A 23,764-nucleotide genomic window follows, 5' to 3' on the forward strand; every position below is an offset into this window, starting at 1 on the left:
TATATATATATATATATACATCTATATATATAAATATATATATACATATATAAAGTATATAAAGGTATGGGAGAAAAAAGAATACGGTGGGTGGGTTTAAAGGGGGCGATGAACGAAATCGAAATCGAAACGAAATCTTCAAAGTTATTCATAAGTTGGTAGTTTTTGTTTTTTTTTTTTCTGTTTTGCTTTAAACTTTACCGCAAAATACTTTTAACCGACGAATTCATCGAATACTGTCTAATATTATTTCTATAATTCATTTTGTTTTTCGCTTTTTTCTATAAATATAAAATATTTGTAAATATAAATTATATAAATATGTATGTATATATGCATATGTGTAATTATTCATAAATTTTATATATTATTTACCGTTCTTTTTTTCATGTTTGTAACAACACGTTTGGAAAAAGAAAATGGAAATTTTGAGTATATTATATATATATATATATATATATATATATATATATATATATATATATTTTTATTTTTTTTTTTTTTTTTGCTTGTTTTTTTTTTTTCCTTTTTTTAATGTTTTATATTTTATTTTCCAAAAAAATGTCACCTGTTTCAATTGGCCACATACATACATATGATGCATGGAAAAGACAAATAGATGGATAAACAATTGTTAAACAATTCGCCTTTCTCCCTCCACTCCCTCCCTCCCACCACGAAGAGACGTGTGACGTAAGTCTCATCGGTAAGCAAAAAATTTTGAATTATTCTCGAGATCGAAACGAAAAGGACAGAACACCATTAGTTAGCATTATTTGTCGCAATATCGGCTATCCATTCATTGTGGGTTGGATTTTCAATCGAACTCGTTGTTCACTTTGTGTTTTGCGTTAATGCATGAAGGTATTTATTTATTACTTTGTTATCTCATGGTTTTGGTTTTTGTCAATATGCTAACGGTGTTCATCTGATGAGAGGTGTTTTTTTTTTTTTTTTTTTTTTTTTTTTTTGTCGTCGCTGCTCCTTGCAACGTTGTATGTGTTCAAATGAAAACAGGTTGAAAGCACCGATTTTCAGCTAAGTTTTTCATTTTGTTCTAATAAAAACTAATGTAAGACCTAAACGATATATATGCAGCCATATATATCTATACGTAAATATGTATCTATATATATGTATGTTATCTATATATGAATGTTTAATATTACAAATATGTGCAAGTTATGTGCGCCTGTATATGTGTGTACACTTTCAAAATAATAGGTATTAGCCGGATTCATCTTCTATCCAAAATTAATTTTTATTATTACTATTATTATTATTATTGTTATTTTGATATTATTATTATTATTATTATTATTATTATTGTTCTATTATAATATTATTATTTATTCATGTTGAATTATTTTCACTATTATTTTTTATTAATTTTTAAAATAAACTTCTTATATTAATCACAAAAGATGACTCCTTTTAAATTAAGTATTCCAAGCACATATATTTTTATTTGTATATACAAAATTTTTTGAAATTGTTGTTCTCTGTTGTTGTTTATACTTAAAGCCCTCTTTGAATTCTATGCAAAAGCTAATTTTTATTTTTTCTATATTTTTTTGTTTAAACAATAAGGCATAAGAATGTGTAAAAAAGTGGTCGTCAAAAAGGAACAAAAGAAAAAATAGGAGAAAATGGAAGAGAAAAAACAACAAGTAGGAGTAAAGATAATGGAATATTTATTGCTTGCCAAGGAATTAGGTTGAGGATAATTATAGTTTTGGTCGAATTATTTTCAAGTATGCAGTTTCGTTGCAGTTGTATCCCTCATACAGTTCACAGTTAATTATCAAGCATGTAATCATATATGTATGTATGTATGTATGTATGTATGTATAGAGTATGAAGTGCATTTTGTGGCTGTACGCTGTAAATATTAGAAGTCCTTTTTCATTTTATTACCAACTTTTGAGATCATTTGCTCTTAAGAGTAAACTGACGGTCAATGTTGATTATTCGTCAGCCACAGAATTTTGATTTATGTGTTCGGTGTGGAAGTTATCGATGAAGCAAGAGTGGCACGGAAAAGAACAATGGAATAGGAGATGGGAATGGGGATAATAGAATCTTTGGCATATGCTTAATAGCGCCTACGATATTAAGGAAGAAATTTCTTTTACATTTATTTGTTCATTTTGGTGTATATACGAGTATTGCACACGGATTTTTGAAGTTGGGTTGCATTTGTATAAAAAATTATCGTTACATTTCTCTTGTTTGAGTGAATTTTTTGTAAACTATATATAAATGTGTGTATGTATGTATGTATGTATGTATGTATGTACGGATGTATGCATGGATGTATGTATGTATGTATGTATGGATTTGTGTATGTATGCATGTATGCATGTGTGCGTGTGTTTGTGTGTTTGCATGTATATATTTATGTATGTACGTATGTATGTATGTATTTGAATTAAAATTTATTCTAATTTGTTTGCTAACAAGATTATATTTAAGGAATAGTGATGGGAAAGGAGGGCAAGTAATTGGTGGTTTCCTTTTAATATTAGTTTTCTATGTGCATTCAATAATCATGGGCTGATTGGATTCGATGACAGACGGTCGTGAGTCTTGTGTGTGACCCAACGGATGTTGAGCGGCCGCAGTATGAACGCTTGCTTCATGATTGCTTGTCGCAATCATATGAATTGGAGGTTTCGTTACTTTATGGTTCGGCTGGGGCAGTAAGTGTTGCGGATGCTGTTGATGCATTGGCTGCTGCTGTTGATGCAACTGATTGGCGGTAGTTAATAGCATAGTGGCGGCTGCGCTTGTTGGCGGTGGCAAATGTGGATGATGCAACATTGACATGTGCTGTTGTTGCAAATGACCGTGGGTTTGTGTCGCTACTCTACTAGGTGTTGTAAAATGTTCAACATTGGCTACATTGATGTGTCTCATATGGGGATGAATTTGTTGTTGCATCTGCTCGAATGCTTCTCTGGAATCCGGCTCCGTATGATCTTTATCTGCAAGTTAACATATTTTATAATTAATCTTTAATTCTTTTTATTAAATTGTTGGTATAGCATATTATATATAGCATAGTCTCCTTTTACCTAAACATTCTGAAGTGGCTGCAGCGGCCATCGCTAATTCTTCCTCTAAATTGTTTGGTTTGCAGCTTGTTGTTTTCCAATGTGTACGTAAGCCCGACGCACTAATGTATTTCTTATCACAACCTTGACATACGTAAGGACGATCGTTGGTATGCAATCGCTTATGTAATTTTAAATGAACGAATTGTGTAAACTTTTGTGGGCATAAATCGCACGCATACGGTTTTTGGCCGCTGTGCAAACGTAAATGTGTTTTCAGATTCGATGTTGATGAGAAGCGTTTTTTGCAAATGTCACATTGATGCGGTTTTTCGCCGGTATGTACTAAGTGATGCTTTTGCAAGTGGGCCAGCTGCGTGAAGCTCTTCGTGCAGACGTTACATTTAAAAGGCCGCTCACCCGAATGGGTCCGTAAATGTACCTTCAAATTGCTAAGTTGTCCGAACGTTTTGCAGCAAACATTGCACTCGTAATGCATTTTGCCGTCTTTCTTTTTGAGAGGGTAGGGAAGCGAACGATATCCACGCGAAGCCAAAGTATTTGGACTAAGCGGACTACCGCTGGGTGGGCAAGAGTTGCCATCTGGACTTATGCTGCTGGGTGGAGATATTCGTAGCGGGGATAGCCTTTGCAATGGTGTTAAAGATTGCATGAGAGCATGATTCATTATTTGTGTATTGCCTGGCAATAGGTGCAGGTTTGGATTTGAACCTGAAGAGGAATGTGATTGGCGATCGAAAGGCGATTGTGTACTACGAGTAGGTGAATGGAAAGTGGAAGAAGCAGCGTGTAAATGCATGCTCGATGGCTGCGCATTTACGTTGCTATTAGAATAAGGTGAGTACGCTGAATAAGGTGGCGTATGCTGACCTTCAGGCACATATGCTCCGTTTAAGCTGTTAGGCGAAAAGAGAACGTGATGCTGCTGGTGCGTCGTGGGTGGAGGCCCCGGAGAGCACAGATCTTTTTTGCATGACGATGACAAATGCAAGTCCGTTTCGCTGTCTATTGTACTATGATCTGGCATCCTAGCTATATTAGAACTGGAGTCTGGATTTACTGCGCTACCATAACGTTGTGATTTCTTATAGGAATAGGCCATTTCGGTTGGCGAAGAAGGTGGTGGAGTGGCCGAGTTAACTTGACGGCAGCCCACAACGACGGCTGCGGCTGTATTTTCAAGTCGATGTTGGTGCTGACCAGTTAATATCGTTTCTAAAATACTTGAAGGCGGTGTATAGCGTATGTATCCCGGTGTTGAGGGCATTGGCGAAGTTGATTCGGCCTCATAATAGGATTTTGTAAGGGGAACTATTGTGCGTTTTTGACTTGATTCGAGCACTATGACCGTACTGGAAGCTGGTTGTATTGTAGCAATGGGCTCGGTGTTTGAATTTCTCGATGATCTGCAATCAGCGTCGGTCAGCTCATCGACTTGTGCCGGCGAGGTGCAACTTGTTGTTGTGATTGCACCAAAGCCATTATGATGATCATCTACACCTGAGCTGGCACTAACTTGGAATTCGTCGTTTGGTATATTGGTGGCGTTGGTTGCCTCAGTCTTGATGCTATTCTTAAACTCGTACTTAAGTGGCATTTTTACCTTGAACTTTCTATACTCGTTCTTGCAGCGATCAAGTGCCGCAATTGGAGGTCCTGTGATCGGACTGGTAGTGGTTACGTTGCAGTGCTTTTGGGAATGTGCAATTACCGTTTCTTTGGGAGCGATCGCCTTTTTTGAACAATCCAATACATAATTATGTTCACTCTCACTGTCGCTATCATCTCCACCGGATGGGGTTAAACCATCTTCATGATATTCGTTGCTGTGGTAACCCTCATCTGAACGCACCGAACGGACGCTACCATCATTTGGCGTTAGCTGATGATCATATTGCGCTTCTTTTTGCAATACCGGTGAACTATTCACATTTTTCATGTCTTTGCCTGTGCAATCCTTCTCAGATGCGCAATTATCTGGTACAATTACCGAAGAGGTGGGTGAGATGCCGGTGGTGGACGTCTCAGGCTTTAAATGTAGAACGCTCTGATGCGGTTGGTGATGATTCGACGTTCGTATTAATGATCGCGGGTTTTGACTGTGATGAATATGCGGATGGACCGTGTGATTAATTGGCGGTGAGGAAGGGCTTGCTGTTGACAGGCACCTCTCAGGCTGGGATGGTGCCGGCGGTGATGCTGCTAATGGAGGAGGCAGATGTAGGCCCATTACGTATGTTATATGATTGTAAGCCACCTCTGGCGAGATTTCTGTCGCAGACAACCGGTACGGTGAGCATGGTCGCTTCGCAATGCAATTGTTTTCTTCGCTAGTCGGTATTTCGCCTACTTCGGTGTCAGGCTCTTCATCTTCTTCATCAACTGCTTGCTTGCAGGCGAATATTGTGCGTTCCGGATCCACATCGTAGCCAAGGCGTCTAGCAAAATCCTTGCAATACCACACCATCAGTTCTTCATTTGGAACAATGTCTCTTGTAGTATAAAAATAAATATTCTCTTGATGCTGACAAGCCACGAGATTCATCGCGTCTAAGCTGTATGCAGAGGCGACATAGCGCATCCAGTTAGATTGCGAACGATCTGAACCATCCAGGTAATAAAAATCATCATCTTTAAATATCTGCAAGATTTCCGAAAAAAAAACATATTTGAGGGCAACAAAAAGAGATTCTGCCAGTAAGTACACTACAACACACAAATACACAAAAATACATGTACATTAATATTAACATTAGCTACAATAGTTTTTAGAAAATTAAAGTAAACTTCTGAGAAGTAGGACGTGGTGTCATCATAGTGCACTGCGTCCTATCAAAGAAATTCCCAAAGCACATACATACGCATACATAGAAATATTTGTTAATGCAAACACCAAAAACTTATGCAGTACAGAGAAAGACAGACAAAGAGAGAGAGTAAGAGAGTAAGAGAGTGAGAGAGAGTGAATGAGAGAGAGTGAGTGAGTGAGTGAGTGAGAGAGAGAGAGAGAGAGAGAGAAGAGAGAGAGAGAGAGAGAGAGAAAGAGAGAGAGAGAGAGAGAGAGAGAGAGAGCGAGCGAATTTAACCGGAGATAGATAAACAATTAACAACAGAAAAAGAGAGAAAGTAAAAGCGTGTCTATGTTTTGATGTCTGGAATAGAAATGAAAAGAAGTTGGAAGGAATATGTTAAAATGAGAAGATTGTTACTCGATTTAGTTCGAATTTTCCGGTACCCATCACCGGTTTTGTTTATTCATTTTTACAAGGTTATTAAACGGATATCTACGCGGAACCCATGGAATAATATGTTTCGGATATATTTTAAAATTTGAAAAGTGGAAAGACCTATTTATGGTGGGAATTATTATTCCACAATTTAGTGCAATTCCTGTCAAAAATATCTGTCTTATGGAGTTACATTAGGATCATGGGCAATAATGATGGATGGGTCCTCGGAACTTTTCCAATCCAAATGATTTCAAGAAACAGATGAACAAAGTCGGATGAATTGTAAAGAGTATAAGCATATATATTATTTATTGGGCTCACAAACTCTATCTATGGCTAATTATGAATTGCGGAAGGATAAAGTGAGCGTATGCTCTGGTGATGGATACAATAAATAAATAAATAAAAAAAAAAAATAAATAAAAATAAAAATGTATAGGAAAAGTGGTTATCGATTAAAATAAAATCAACAGAATTTAGTACCTTAATATTCCCGTAGGTTATGTGGCATGTTCCCTGCACCTGATTGTGATCGTTTGATCGCAGTTGGTTGGTTTTTTATTTTTATTATTTTTTGTTGGTTTTGTTTTTATTTTGATTTATATTATTTCAATCGATATCGATTCGATATAAGGTTAAGATTATATATAAGTTTCATTTTTGATATGAATTGAAAGGATGGTGTGGTCGGTCACACATGAAATAACAACGAACAAAAAATGGAGAAAAAAAGGTTTGGTTGTTGGTTAGTCAATTTTGTTTGCAAATAATTTCGGCAAATGAAATGTGGAAAACGAATTGGATGATGGAGAAAAGTAGTACTGCATGTGTTGAGGGAAGGATTACATATGATGATTGTGTATAGGGATGGATGGGTGACGTCTATCGGCAATGGTAGTTAAATGACAATGATTATAAAAAAGGTAAAAATACAGCATGTCCTACATGGAGCAGTAGATATAACGTCCTTTTTTGAAGTGCAACATATCTGTGACAGATGTTAAGATTAAATGATTATGCGTAAGTGTGATAAATATGCGTATAGAGCACATAGTACTCTTCTCATTAAGCAGCAACGCAGTGATCAGTACAAACAGAGCATTATGAAATTTGTTAAGCCTAGCGAATGCATGATTAATGGTCGCTTGCGTACGAATGAATAAACGAACGGAATATATTAGCGATCCAAAGATCAGAGCGTTTGCATGGTTGTCGGTCTATTTGGATTATTGTCTGTTATTTATTTGGAAGCTTACCCGCCAGAAATAGCGTGCAGTGTTTGTATCACTGGGATAGTGTGGAGTTGGAACACCTTCAAAAGGGCCAAACCGGGTACCGCGTGGTATAACACCTATGCTCCAAACTCCTTCAGTCTACAAATATTCATTATTAGAACAACTACTGTTGAATATAATTTTCAGAGATTAATTACTTTGTAATTTACCTTTACATTTGGCGTTGAAAATACCATTGAAGGCTTAAGCGTTAAGCTGCGGGGTAGTGTTTTATCTGCTCTATTCGGTACACCGCGCTCACAGCTAACGTCAGGCACAAGGTACACAGCGAGACGCTCGAAGTCTTCTTCTTTCATCCGGGTGACATCATAATCGCGACTGCCGTCAGGTGAGGGACTACGCGGTGCCTCGTCAGAGGGACCATTTATTGCGTTCGTGGTCTCGGTGCTAGATGCTACAATCGACGTAGTGTGTCCTTGCGATTGTAATTGTTGTTGCGTTGTGATGTTCATTTTTTTTTTTTTTTTTTTTTTTTTTGTTTTTTTGTTTTTGGTTAGAGAAGTGTATAATGAAGTATATCTTTGAATGTCTCTCCTATCGAAGAAATTTGATTATTATAATGCGGTCGTTATTGCTGCTATGCCGCTAGATTAAAAAAACTATTTATAGTGCACGCAATTAAGTTAAGGCGTAATTTGGTTCTCTGGAATGAAATAATTATAACCGTTATTTAGTTTTTTCTGGCATTGATAATACCCTATATGAATATAATAAAATAACCCACATAAAGTTGATTAGTATTTTTCATATTTTGAGCTCTTGTCAGTCAAAAAGTGCCCTGAAGTTTAATGAAAATAATTTTTTTGATATTTTTCGAGACTTAACAAGAAAGAAATTATTTTAATCGAACATTGCGATACTTATTGGTGACAGTTTGTAAATTCTATTATCAGGAAGATTCAAAAAATAAATGAACATAACAGGTACCGAAAAGCAAAATTCCTGCCGTTACTCTGAATCATGTAAAATCTCACAACTTTCTTGTGGCGAATAGAACAAATTTTGTCAAAATCTAAGGTCTTCCTGAGCCCAGCTTGTGTTCAGGGACAATTTGAATAAGGGGACTTCTGAGCCGGTAAGCTATCAAACACGAACCCACCTTATGTCTCAGGATTACCGTAATTATTGTGACGATGTTAGGAGATGTGTCATTGTCAGGAGATTTAACTGTCTATTCCTTGTAAATTTTTATATAAACAAAGAGAATAATGATTACATCAAAGACGTTAGTATTTACACATACTTCTGTCTCTTGTCTCTCTTTGAACAGGCACGTAATAATAAATTGGAGTAAGTAAAGCAGAATTCCTTGAAAATTTTCTTTTTCCGTTAATTTTTTCAGAAGTGCTTTGACTAACCAGCTATCCGCACGAGTGGCCGTGTAGGCGAGAATCGTGAGTACCAAGACATCTCAATGCGGCAGATTTTACTTTGATCGTAGCGGTCACCTCGCTATCGCTTTCTTTTTCCTCATATTCTCTCCCCTGAGCGATTAGACATATTAAAAAAAAAAAAAAAAAAAAAAAAAAAAATTCGTAAAATCTATATCGTAAATTGATATCTCATTGGGTCTTTTCAACACTTCAATACTTGATTACACCTTTAACAATGTACCGGCCGAAGTGAGCTTGAAAAGGTCCTCTCAATTAAATCTGTTGGTCGCTTGGCCGTTTCATGTAAAGTAAAATGGCAAAGAAATTTTTCACAATTCAGACCGATTCTTTGGTTTGTTTCGAAACAAAAATTATTTTTTTTTAAATATAACAGCATTTTCATCGCAACATTGCACATAAGAATGTCGTTGCATACATACATTGTCACATAACATCATCACCGGCGCCATGCCATATGCATACACAGTACATAAATGCAAAAGCAATAACAAACTGGATGTTCGCCAGCAGCGTTAGCTTGATTTCGGCGCTTAACCAAATATTCTAAAAAAGAATATTTCAAGACCAAGTTGGTTTCGGAATTTGGTCGCAATGTCAATAAGCGCATAGAATGAAAATTATATATATTATGCATTTAATCGGTGCAAGAATAAACATTTAAGCAACTAACACGAGTGCTGTTAGACTTGTCACTTAAATAAGACATGTTGCATACATGCATACACTATGCTGGCCTATCAAAGCTAATGAGATGGATCTTAGATGCCATTTTAGAGCCACTCTGTGTGCACGATACAATCAATATCTTCCACGTTTGGTTTGGACAAAAGCCAGCAATGGGTGTCAACAGGTACCGTACATTATCGAAAGATAAAACTCTGCAAATCAATATAAAATTGCTTCGAGTAAATTTTGGAAACCACATTAAAATTGGCCGATCGTCGAGACATTAATTGGCTAGTATTTACCGGCGTGCTTAAGACTGTTCAGTTTCATGCTTGATTTGCATGGTAAAGGCCCAAGAGAATATATGCGAGCTTTTAGATTTTTGCTTCAATACTTTCGATTTCGAGAACGCTAGTTTAAAAGAATTAAAATAGCAGTATAACGTACCAATGGATTAGTGTTAAGGTTCCAATTGATTTCGATATATACTTAAAGTTACTGGGGAATATTTGTATCTTATAGGGTTACTACAATTGTTGTGCAAAATGTGGGCATTTTTAAACTTAACGTGGGAAATTTACCCAATCATTCACGCAGTCAATTTCAGCCCTTTAAGAGAATTTTTAGAATCCAGAAATATGTATCCCTCGACATTCCGGAAAGTTTTAAAGATATATATATCATGATTATTTTATTTTTACTTTTTATGCCCCGCACGCTTCGTGATGCAAGCTGTGCGGATGTATCTTATATCCAGAAAAACTTTGGGTAGACCTAACTTTTACGACCACCTATTGATTCAGAATCATTTTCTATATCTTTCTAAGCTTGACTGTCCATGTGTCCATCTTAAATGAGCAGAACACTAACGTGTTCTGACCCAAAGCCGAACGCTACTGAAAGTGGTTCCAATCGAAGTACTTTTTCGATCCCTACCCATATGACGCATTCTTTTGAAAAGTCGTAACATCAATAACTGTGTTAAGCGAAGCGGCATTTTTGCTCTTTTTCTTTAACACTTCCTTCTTGGATTTCAGTGTTTAAAATACGCTGAGAATTTGTAAAGCCATCAAGGAGAATATTCATCTAAATAAGAAGTTCATCACCATTTGCTTCGCTCTCTGCAGAAATCTCTAAGTGCTGTAACGCTTATGAGAATCATTTGGTTCCTGGAAGTTAACCAGTAATCGAATAACATTTTTACGACAAAAACGGCAAAAGGTCAACATGGCGTATATCCATCCGGTTTACTAAAGAAGAGATATGCATTTGAAGTTTGATGAAACAAGCGTCACGAACTTTTTCTTTGTTTTATTAAAAGTTCGATACACGTTAGTAACGCATAGAAAATGCATTCTTAGCTCCCTCTTAAAGGATAGCACTTCTTCGATATGATGTTGGAGCGATACAAATCTAGCTATATCCGACTGTTACAGTCTTTAAATTGAACTTAGAATTACAACTGGCATCGGCAGTTTAAATTCAAGAAGGGGCAAAAGTCGATCGTTAATTCGCTCACACACCCCAATAGTATAATAAACGCAAATGTATATCCCGCACCACTTTTTGCCTACTGCCACTACGTTACTGCTTCTCGGTTCGCATGTTAAGCCCACGCTGCCTCTTTTAGTATTATGTTGCAATTATGCAAAGAGATATTTGAGTGGTAGGTTAATTGCCCTGTCGAATATTTTTAATTTTTATCCTAAAATAAAATCTACAATGAGTAAAAGCCCCACCTTTTCATGATGTTGGAAACAGACGTGCTTTCGGTTTACATGTTATTGTGGACGTTTCTTTGCGCCGGTGTCTCTCCATTTTCAATGACAACATGCGCGCAACAACTTCTAACGTTGTTACCAACTCTGCAGCCGGTTTCCTTAGTTGTCGCGGGGCAAATAAACGGCCAAGCAGACGGATAGACCGATATGCTTAAATTAATTGAACAATTGATCAAGCTGATCATGAATATAACAATAATATAATATATAGTACAAGTGGACAAATTTATGGCTGCCTTCCGGGTGTTGCAAACGTTTGCGACAAAGAGAACAAATCACAATCTTTCGATGATGAATATATAGCAAGTGGCTATATAATGGTCCGGACTAATACAATTTTTTCCTTATTTTTTTTCTATTTTTGTCGCTTTTTAACATAATATCTTAGTTTGCATTTTGAAAGTAATTGAATTGAAAATTTTCGGCCGCAATTTGATTAATGAGATCTCTTTTTCAGCTTAACGCGAATAAATAATTTGTACACACAAATGCTCACTGACTGTGGGAATGTTCGAAAATATACGTATGCCTTTGAGTTTATCGTTCGGGTTTTACGTACATATTTACTAGCTTTCATAATTCATATCTTATTGTTTGACATACAAAGTTCAAGGTCAATGTAAAATTAAATGCAATCCCGTCTCGTGTGTGCTGAAACTAATTGTGTAAATGTTTAATTAGTAGGTGTAGGTGTACGAGCATGTGTGTATACATACATCAAGTATTGACTGTTGCTTTTAGTTAAAAAAAAAAAAAAAGGAAAGAAGAAGAAAACAAAGTAAACAAAAAAAAAAAAAAAAAAAAAAAAGGAAAAAAGATTACCGAAAGCAAAGCGCTCATACAAACATGGGTACATATTACGGTCTGTGCATTCTCTTATCATAATCTAACCCTCTTTGCAAATTACAAATTTCAGAGCAATGTATGACATAAAAATTCACTTTTACTTTAATTCTCGAGCACATAGCGCGTCGGTCTTGACCGTCATCATGATTTGATTTCATATACAGCTCGTCGTCACACTTAAATTGTTTACTTGCAATGTATTGGTAAACATACACACACCCATATATATGCGAGGTTGTAAGAGTGAATACGATAACATTTGAGCGAGCGATTGAGTAGTAGTGTGTGAGTGAAATTATTTGTGCATTGAAGAATTTTTCAAGTGTATCCCCCACACAATCGTAACAAGAATCAATGGCGTTTAGATGGCAGAATACGTTCGTGAATGATATTTAAAGAAATGTATGTTTACATGTACGCACACATATATGCATATATATATATATATATATATATATATATATATATATATATTTATATATATAAATGTTTCCTGCATTCCGATTTTAGAAAAATTTGTATATATATATATATATATATATATATATATATATAAATGTATATATATATACAAATGGGTATAGACCGCCAGTTATGTAAAAAAAGCACACGCAAGCGACAGGAAACAAGTGAATGAGAGTCACTTTAGCCGGCTTTTAATTGGATTTAACTCACCATCGGATGCGTTCAAAGCGTTTGAAATGAAAGAAATGCGATCCATCACAAATATCATATACGTTGAGTAATTCACTTTGATTTCACTTTCGATTCCATAGATTTCTATTTATTTATTAATTTATTTATTGCATTTACTTACTTAATTATCTATTATTATTATTATTTTTATTTTTTTATTTATTTATTTTTTTTTGTTTTCTGTGAGTCTGATGACGACTCTACGAGCAAGTGTTCTAACTATTGCTATTGTTATTCTTTTTTCCTTTAGTTTGCGTTACAATTAAATATCAACTTCTAGATAATTTTTTTATTGTTCTTTGGTTTGCGTGATTTAGCTTTTGGGCTCGCTCGCCTTTCGATGATGAAGCGCCACAAAAGCGTTGATACATATGCACCGAAAATAGAAAACTATATACATACATAATTATTAGATGAAATTGAATGGTAGGTACTTCGGTAGTTATGCCTTCTTAAACTTTTTCCTTTTCTATTATTATTTGGCCTTTTATTTTTATTTATATTTATATTTTTCAAATACTTTTTGTCAAATTCTCGTAGTGAGCTAATTCGCTCGCTCGCACCCTTACGACTGCATGTTGCAGAGCATTCTGATGCAATTGTTTTGTCGGCGAAAAAGCTGGAGGGACTTTCTCAAAGTGCAAACTTTTTCATGTAATTGTTGTTGTATACGCATTCAATACATACATACATAAGTATAATGTAAATATAAAAATATACATCTATCATGCATAATACATAAATATACATACATATATACATACGCTAGACGCTAGCCAGGCAACGTTAGCGAAAATTAAAAGCCGAATGCGGAAATTTAAAATGCAGACAATTGGATTGGGACGGGCAGCCAACAGGCCGCTTATACAATTTTGAATTAATAAGTTTACTACTGACCCATATTGAAGGAAAAGTGTTGTGAGTAAATTGTAAACTTATTCTTTGAGTGATATTTGTTGGGGTTGGTTGCAACAACACTTGTAGAGTTCTTTCTAAGAGAATAAGTGAGAAAGAGAGTATAAGATTAAGAGCAGTACGTGATGAAGCAAACGGTGACGGAGAAGAGAAAGGGTGCTTCGAAAGCTTTTTTTTTTTTTGTTTCTTTTTTTTTTTTTCTTTTTTTTTTTGCATTCAAAATCCCAACTACTATTGAGTTTTATTTATAGAATTTAGTCTACGCATATAACGGCATTTAATCCTTGACCTTTATAGACTGGTTATTAAGTTTCACTTCGTTATTCTTAGTGCATATTCCTGGTTGTAATGTTGGTGGGGGGGTAACAATCCTCTGTAAATTACGAGCACACACATTTTTTCCACCTACGTTTCAATTTTCATCGTTCTTCCTTATAATTAACTATATAGATGTGCATATATATATTTACACATATATATATATATATATATATATATATATATATATATATAGATTCTTTATTATCCTTATACGTTATCCCACATTCAAGAATAAAAATTTGCAATTATCGCGATTGATCTCGAATGCAACATGCAACCGAAGCATTGATTTTTATTAGTTTCATTCTTCACGAATTACCGAATTGCGTGGACACTTTCTGACGCGTTTCTTAATATCAAATACGAATACGAAACATAACCGAACCGATAGCGAACACATTCTAAATTCTCAGACATCCGGAAAACTGCGAAAGCGCAAAATTTCTAATAATTCCTCACTTATGTGTGTTCTTTGTTCGGTAATGGTCGTTATTGGTACTCGTGTTGGCGGCTATTGTGCCGAATCTCGAGTCCGCAATATTTCAATGAGCAATTGTGGCGCTTTGTGATGTAGGTTATGATTTTTTTTTTTCCTTTATTCTATTTTTTTCGTTTTCTCAATTATGCGGAAGGTGTTTTTATTCTGTTTTTTTTTTTTTTTTTTTTTTTTTTTTTTCTTTTTAACTTCGCAGGGCTTATTAACAAAAACGTTTATGGTTGGGGAAGAAATGATCGCGTCTTCCCGGACTTTTATTTTTTGGTATATATTTTCGGTTATTATTTGGTAGCTTTCACAGAGAGAGAGAGAGAGAGAGAGCGAAAGAGAGAGAGAGAGAGAGAGAGAGAAAAGACTTGTTGCCAAAAAATCGAACTATTCTGGTATGCGTTGTTTTGTAAAGCAATAACCACGTTTGCGTATATACAACCGAACATATATTCTTAAATATGTAAGTGCCTTTATGCGTGTGTACCTGCGTACATATATATGCATATATATATATATATATTAGTAGGTGCGTGCCTGTGTGCATGCGTGTGTATGCTTGTATGTGTATTCGATTGTATCAGTATCTATCTGAACAAGGAAGTAGCAATGAAAATGAAACGATAGTAGCAGCAATAAAAATAAAACAATTTCAAGTGCTCTGAAAATTAAGCAAACATTAGCCCGCCCCATCGTCTCGTTTTACCATACATAGATCGTAGGCCATAAGACGGAGGAAAACAAACCGAAAACTGATTTCTATCTAATAATGCATGTGCATTTGTGTGTAAATGAAATTTCAAGGACACTGAGACGCCAATGAATATGCGTCGTTTAATTGAGCAGAATCGAGTGATAAGAATTCGCTCGCGATGCACGCACAGTCACAGTGTATTCAAACGCTAGAATTTCATTTGCTCAAAGCCCAATTGACTATATGCAGTTAAAACTTATAAAGTGTTCGCATGCATATTCCCGCTGTAGTTACGAGCGTTACAACTATGTATTTATTTTTAAATATTTGATAGATATTTTTTTGATATTTGCTCCACTGTCTAGTTAACACTTCTAATGCATCCATATATATATATATATATATATAAGTATACATACATTTATATTTTATTTTGCTCAAGGTCACGATACGCTTCGCTTTTATTGTATATTTCGTTATTTTTGCTATTATTGTCGTAGTCGTTCTTGTTGTTGTTGTCGTTGTTGTTGTTGCTTTTCTGTATTTATTTTACTGCACTTTTTTATCAGCTTCAGTTTTATTTACTCTCAATGTTACTGGTAGTAGGTAGTTTCAGTATTTGTTTTTCCTGGTTCTCAAGTGCAAATGATCATCATCGTTATAATCATCATTGTGATCATCGTTTGTAACGATTTAATTTATGTATTCATCGTAGAATTTATTCTTCCTAGTGAGCACGCATATGTATGCGTTTGTAAATTTAAACGTGTCTTAAATAAACATAGACGTTTATTACTCATACGTAACGTATTTTAATTCCATCTTTACTTTAGCTTTGTTGCTGCGGTTTGTATATTAGATTTCCGATTCCCTAACACTCGGAGGAATTTAGGGGAAAATATTTTAAGGGATGCGATGAGACGCCAATTATGTCTTGAAACACTTGCTTATAATTGTTAGATAGGCTTTTGTTTATTAAAAGGGATTAGGATCACTGATCTACGGATATATTGTAAGAGCAGGCAAACAGTGAAACTTCAGATTACTCAATATTGATAGATATGCTGAAATATTACCACACTTTCTCAACATAAAAATTCAATATCGAATATTTCTAAAGACGGTCAGGCTTGCAATGGGATCATGTCGACCAGATAGCCATACTGCTTGAGATTTTAGTTAGCTTGCAAATCTATAAAATAGTAAACATCTTTTCTACTTGAGTGTATGAATTTTGTAATCATTTCAATTATTGTAAATTACTGATCGGATTTAGAAATAGCTATAAAATATAATTTTTTTATAGTTTTTTTTTTTTTTTTTTTTTGTCTTTTGGAAAATCCAAAAGTACGTTGCCGACATCCCCCCTTAAAGTACGCATCAACTTCGGATTGACATAGTAGTAGTTGCGTTGCGCACTCATGATCATAAGGAACGAAGCTCGACCTTTTCATAATTTACATTGATAGCCGTCGATTCAGTTCTAAAAAGTTTGAGTGCGATTTACCCACAACTATGTCCATAATAGTCCAATAAGCGTAACTTACAATCCATCGCATATATTAATCAAAGATATGGTGGCTTTTTTTTGTAAGACCACAAAAAAAAAAAAAAAAAAAAAACAAAAAAACATGTAAAAAATGACCCCGACCACACATTTGAAATGCTTACAATTAATTTTGTTGTATTTGTTGCAGTAAGCGATACTTACTTAGCAAATCAAGCAATCTATCTGCCTACAATCGAAGTCATGATTATAATGTGTTCAAAGCTTTTTCTAAAAGAGCGAAGCCGAGCTTTTGAAGCTTTAAAATAAGGCGAATCGTTGTTTGCATTTAACTCCAATTAGTAAAAAAAAGTCAATCATTTCCTTTCGCTCCGCTTTTTCTTCTTCGATTAGTAGCTCAAAAATCGGTTATTGCAAAATATACATTAATCGTTCGATTTTATACATATTTCCCCATAAACAATCTTTTAAATGAACCTACGCAGACCAGCAAAGTCGACTCAAGAACTTTTACAGGACAAAGGTTTACCATACATGGTACAACATATCGTCATATTATAATTCTCAGAGGGAAAGCGCCAAATTTTCAGAAATTTCATAAGTATATACCGGAGAGTAAATATCATATAATTATCATAATTTATTGAAGGCAGCTGTAAGTTTAAAACCATGCCAATCGGTTCGGCGGTTCTATAAAAAATCTATGTCTTGCGAAAAATTATACGCATTGGAACTATAAAAATTTCGTAGCCACTTTCGCAAACCGAAATTGCGTTTTCGAAGGAGATGGTGTTAAATAAGTGGAGAAAACTGCTTCGAGTCTTGTTTTTATTTGTTTTTGCATGCGGTTACTGGTAAATTATGACTCCATTCGGAGCAATCGGTGGGATACACTATACGGCATATAAATCTAGGCATAATCTGAAATTTTAATTTAAAGCATTTGTGTGTTGCTGTGCCAGTAATATCGTTGATATATTATACCAGGTACCTAGATACCTTCAATGAAAGTAACTAGCACTGAAGATATTGTAAGCAAGTAACCTTCAGCCGAGTTCATTCAAATTCTTCCTATTCGGTTCAAATGCTAATGTAATTATTAATAATTAAGATTTTCTTCACCTCTTCACCTTTACGCGGATCTTGTGTACCGTTCGTCGACCTCAATTCTTGAATGCATCGTTTTTCTTATTAATTGTAGGTCAAGTAATTGGGCGATCAATATATTTTTTCAATGCTTGAATGGTTTTCGGTCACCGAAATTATACCGAAGTTAAAACCGATGAATTTTCGCCTCATGCGATCTTTTTTAATGCATTTATGCATTTATTTTCGATATGTTTTTGAATGGATCACGTCCGATTTAAGAACTTTATATGGAAACGTTTTCCTGACCCTGACATTTCAGCAAATGAACAGACAGACAGACGCACGGAGAGAGAATTTATGTAATCTCTAATTGCTGAACGTGATAATCGAAAGCACTATTGTCTTCTAGCGATAGCTATGAGATTTGAATATGCTGCAGATATTCCGATATTTGTAGCAATCGCGCTTGAAACATAAGTAGTAGGCATTCTTTGTTTTAATATACGTAGTTATGATAAATAAAATATTCAGGTATTTGCATATACCCTTCCCGTACGATTGATGCGATTATTTAGTTATTCTATGATGAGTATCCACAATTCGTTCTAAGGCGAATTTGATGTTTTTGTTTTGATTTGTTTCGCTTTGTTTTGTTTTACTCTTTTTACATACAATGCGTGCCAAGTGCAAGTACGAATTGCAATATTTATAAGTATAGATAAGTAGGTACGATAAATTTACATTGTACATGCATGTATGTATACATTAGAAATATTTTGCGATGCATGGTGCATACGCATAATATGGGATGAATTTCAGATTCACTTATTGGTAGCGTTTCTAATTATAGCTTTAATATTAGACTAATGAGTGAGCGATGACGAACGCGCGCTAATTTCGGTCAGCCGGCGAGAGAAGGTGTTCGTCAAACATTCGAATGTCGGTCATTTTTATAAACTCATTCGCTAGCTGCCTGATTGTTTGATTATTTGCTCTCCTTTGCATTTGCGATGTATTTTGCATTTGCATATAAAATTAAGTGCGAAATTTATTTTCTTTCGTGCACTGATCGACATAATCTGAATGAATGGATGGATTGTGCAATCCGTAATCGCTTCTAGATTATATATATATATATATATATATATATATATATATATAAGAGTGTGCATGTATGTATGTATATATTTATGTATGTCTGCGTTTGTGTGTAAGTGTACAGTTTTTATTTATTTATAAAAGTTGCATTTAAGGTTGAGGCCGTCGAGACCAGGAAGTACTTTTCAAATTGTGAAAATTAAGCGTATTCCAATAAAAATACTTATATGCAGCTATCATATACATATGTGAATTGAATAGATGTGTGTATTTGCTTAGGCTTATAAACGACATGCATAACGACTATCCCGACAATTATAATGTGTTCGTTCGTTAATCTCGCCCTACTCTCGCCGCAACCGCGTTCGTTTAACAACAGTCGCTTGCTATTGGAGAGCATAACGAAGAGTTTGAAAATGAAACGTGCGATTTTACTCAAACTGCACATACTGATAGACTCTTACAAAACTGTATACATTTGTTGTCTTTTCATTTTTTTATTTTTTATTTTTTTTATTTGGCGGGTATATATATATATATATATAACTCTTCTCTGTAAAATGTAAAGCAAAATTATTTTATCTTCAGCTCAGCAAGTTTATACAAACAAAAGCTTTAAAATGAAATTGATAACAAGCTCTCAAGGGCGCGAATTCTAATGCACTTGAATGATTGCAATCGCAATCGTACCCAACAATAAAAACAATAGCAAAAAAAAAAAGAAAAAAAAAAAAAAAACCGAAAGAAATAATAAAAATAATAATAATAACACAAATAATGAATAGAGTGTGAGAATAGAAAATTATTCATGAACGAAACGCTTCCTTGTTTTTTGCTAGCGTTTACTCTCTCTCTCTCTCTTTGTCTCTTTGTCTATCTATCTGTTGTACGCGCTCGATTCTCTGGTATTAGACGATGTAAGTGCGTCCAACTCACAACTGAAAATTCAATCGTTATCTACGATAAGCTTTTACAGATCAAAGGAAGACGATGTGGTTTTATTACATTGAAAAAAAAAAAAAAAAAATTTTGCAATATAGAAACAAAATAAATAATTAAGAGTAACAATGAAACTAAAATAAAAAAAAAAGCCTTTTATTGACTTGACCTTGAGTTGTGGTGCATTCTTATTAATTAAATAATAGATTTGTTAAAGAGAGTTGTTTAAGTTTGTCAGTTTCTTAACCTTGAAATTTGCATTGATAGGACAGGAGCTGTGGCAGGTGTTAGGCGCATGTCTCCTGAGCACAGTTGCAATTTCGTAAGAGGTTTGCTTTTTTGCTAAAATGTATCAAATAAAGAGTTATTTCACTATATGTGCTCAGGAGAAAAATAAAGAGTTCGTATAATATATGTTATGTGAGTGTAATAATTGGTTGGTTAACTATTGGATTTTTGTACAGCTTGTCATTATCTACTGCTTTGACCGTTAAGGTTGACAACATTCTCACTTTCGATTTTTCTATCGCCCGGTACGTCATAAATCCGTTTAACCCAAATCATTTCCGACCTCGACAAAATCAACTCAAACTTATTCTGACATTGTACGCAAAATATTAAAAACGATTTATTTCAAAATTAACTTTATCCAATTTCGTATTAGTATGAAAAAGAAAAAAAAAAAAAAAATAAGGATAATCAAAAATTATTTACATTTTCGAAAAAAAGAATTGCTTAGGTTTTTTTCTTTTTTTTTTTTGTTCTTATTTGACTGTTAAATGTTATCGGTAATCGTAGCGACAACGCACTTATCAGTAAAAATCAAATCATTAACATTTTCAATATTAGTTAAAATGCATTCGAGATATTGCGCAGTGAAAGTGTTTTCAATGCTTTTATTTCAATATATATTGAGCCGGTGCTTAGATCTCCTCTTAATAGATTTTGACCAATCTATCAATATTAAAGTCGCCAACACTAACTGTCACCATCATCATCATCATCATCATCATCATCATCATCATCATCATCGTTATTATTCATTATTATTATTGTATTTATCCTTATCATTGTCATAATCGTTGTTATTATTATTATTATTATTATTGTTATTATTATTACTGTTACCAATCCAATGCGTCTGTGTAGAAAAGTCCTTAACCTGGGTTAACACAATTGCTGCCGCCCATAATGCAATCACACAAAACATTACAATTTTAAAGGCAAATGAACTTCTATAACGAAGATCAATGAACTTAGTAGCGATGGCGTTTCTGTTGCCTGTCTGTCTAAACAGACATATAAGTAAATGTACGTAATTTAATTGCAGCCGTGATAGTAGAACTTTTGCTGGGAAAAAGAAATCGAGTCTCTGTCTAGTCGCACCCATTTGAATGTCAACAACACTAGCGGCTTCGCCAACAACAATTTCAATTTTGTTGTCTGCATCATACTTCATACAGATTCGTCCTGTTTGTTACCTTTTCGCTTTTTATCATATACATATATATATATATATGTATATATATATAAAACAAAAAAAAAAAAAGGAAAAGAAAAAGAAAAATTCCTCGTTTGCAGCAACCTATAGTTCGTTGACCCAGCGCTAAACGTAGCTAGACATCGGTCGTCGCCTTTTAATCTCGTTGTTGTTATACACACCCAAAGAAAAGCGAAACACAGAATTTATACTCGACACTGTCTCGTCAAGTGAAGTACCAATACCCAGCACGGAGTACGGAGTGACAGCGGCCACAATAGAGCTAAACTTCATCGACTTCATTATCAAACGTCATCATCTTCATCATCATCGTCGTCATTATTGCCAAGCGGGCGTCAAAGAATGCCGCAAGTCGACGTTATCGTCAACGTTTAGTCAAAAGATAGTTCTAACCCTACTTGGCAGCGACTATTGAGAGGTAGCTGCTCAGTTTAATATGCTGTCACCGAGGTTAAGGACCTTACCAACGCAGTCTGTCTGTTTTTTGTCTGCACAAAATGAGCAAAATTTCACTTTTAATTTTTTCCCTTATTGAAAGGTGGTCATGAACATGGTTGTACATATTTCCTTACATACATATACATATACATATACATATATGTATATATATATATTTATGTATATATATAAATGTATGCGAATGTTGTGGCAGGTTCATTAGTTAGTTACAGATAAACATATGTACGTATACTTGAACCTGCGCACATTATCCGATTTGCGATATGTTTGCCTGCAAAAAGCGTATGCAGGCTTTGCAGACTAGAGACGTAAAGATGGGGAATTCTGTAATTTTTTTACTTAACGCTTAGTCAGGACGTTGTTCTAACTTCATACTGCAGCAATCGTTTCAAGCTGCTCAGTTAATATACTGGCGGCCGAGGTTAATGACCTTGTTTACGCAGCCTGTCTGCTCTTTGTCTGCACAAAGTGAACAAAATTTCACTTTTAATTTTTTCCCTTATTGAAAAATGGTCATGAATATGTTTATATACCTTTCTTTAATACACGTAACTAATGCTAACTATATATACAGAAGTCATTGCAAACCACTTAAATAATATGAATGGACATGGGCGATATGGGCGACATGGACCATTAATTGTTAAACTCAGTCATCTCTCGATACTCGATGCGTTCGTAAAAAATGTACGGTGCGTATGAAAAATTGTGCAATAATTTGCGAATGGATTTTGATCTCACGCCTATATTATTATGTAAAGAGCCTTCTTAACTAATGTAATTTGCTACGTAAAAGCGATCATCAAAACGGTAGAAACATTTTGTTTTACAATATTGTCTTGACCAAGCCAAAGTTTCTCCCTATCATTCTTCAAAATTTATTTTTCACTCGAAATATTTTCTTTTTTTTTCTTTTTTAAGCGTACAGTTTAAAATGAGGAAATAAAAAAAAAATTTTTATGCGATTCAGCTCAAATAGTTTATAAAAAAAAAATTTCAAGTTAGATTATAAAATATTCGCAGAGATAGGCTAACGTTACCCGATCCTAGGTGCTATGATCATGATCAGGAATGAGTTTTGACATCTTGAACGATCAATATTTTTAAAATTATTTAATATCGTCATATTAGCATATTCACTTCACTAAGAGCAACATAATTGCAATGTCGATGATACTGGTGGAGAAAGATAGTAGGGAATGCACAATAAAAGGAGAGCGAATAACGTGGAAATATCACTGCGGGCAACATTTGTAGTAAAATTTGTTATTTTTACCTCAACTATCTCAGATATATTTCATTTACTCTTTATCAGCGTTTCGTGTACATGAACTGACTGCATGTGTTTAGGAAAAAAACTTCATCATATTTACATGAATGAAACGCCCGAAACGGCAGAGGCAGACAAAGCAAAAGACGAACAGACCGAATTAGTTAAATCGATCGATTGGTTGCATTTTTCGGGATTCTCGGTCTAAAGAAGTTTAAAGTATATTTGCGAAATTGCCAAAGCCTTTATCTCCTATTGTTCTGCTGTCTCTCTTAATTCAGGATTGGCTGGCTGACTAATAATAAGTCAAACTCAATTCAAATCGAGAATGATAGACTTTTTTTTTATTCTTTTTGTAAAAGGAATTTTAATAAATATTCATAATGATATATAGACTACTCCACTAAGTATATATATATATATATATATATATATATATATATATATATATATATATATATATATATATGATATTTGTATATATATATATATATATATATAT

At 34.4% G+C, this 23,764-nt stretch overlaps 1 protein-coding gene across 7 annotated transcripts in view; it reads right to left on the reverse strand.

Annotated features, from left to right (window-relative positions):
* Positions 1-2,375: 2,375 nt before the first annotated feature.
* LOC119645136 overlaps positions 2,376-23,764 on the reverse strand; it is a 28,476-nt gene continuing 7,087 nt past the window's right edge. Inside the window, exons 1-7 of one of the 7 annotated variants that reach the window (XM_038045076.1) lie at positions 14,445-14,798; positions 12,965-13,375; positions 7,740-8,245; positions 7,564-7,680; positions 6,791-6,829; positions 3,078-5,718; positions 2,376-2,987 (exon numbers count right to left, since the gene is read on the reverse strand). In XM_038045076.1, coding sequence (XP_037901004.1) covers positions 2,533-2,987; positions 3,078-5,718; positions 6,791-6,829; positions 7,564-7,680; positions 7,740-8,054 — 3,567 coding nt within the window. In that variant the 5' untranslated portion in view covers positions 8,055-8,245; positions 12,965-13,375; positions 14,445-14,798 and the 3' untranslated portion in view covers positions 2,376-2,532. Of the gene's footprint in view, positions 2,988-3,077; positions 5,784-6,790; positions 6,830-7,563; positions 7,681-7,739; positions 8,246-12,964; positions 14,081-14,444; positions 14,799-23,764 lie in introns of those variants that run through there. The other 6 variants (XM_038045075.1, XM_038045078.1, XM_038045077.1 and 3 more) reach the window with 6 other exon arrangements.

Source organism: Glossina fuscipes, unplaced genomic scaffold, assembly GCF_014805625.2.
Source record: "Glossina fuscipes isolate IAEA_lab_2018 unplaced genomic scaffold, Yale_Gfus_2 1, whole genome shotgun sequence".
Classification (NCBI taxonomy): Eukaryota; Metazoa; Arthropoda; class Insecta; order Diptera; family Glossinidae; genus Glossina; species Glossina fuscipes.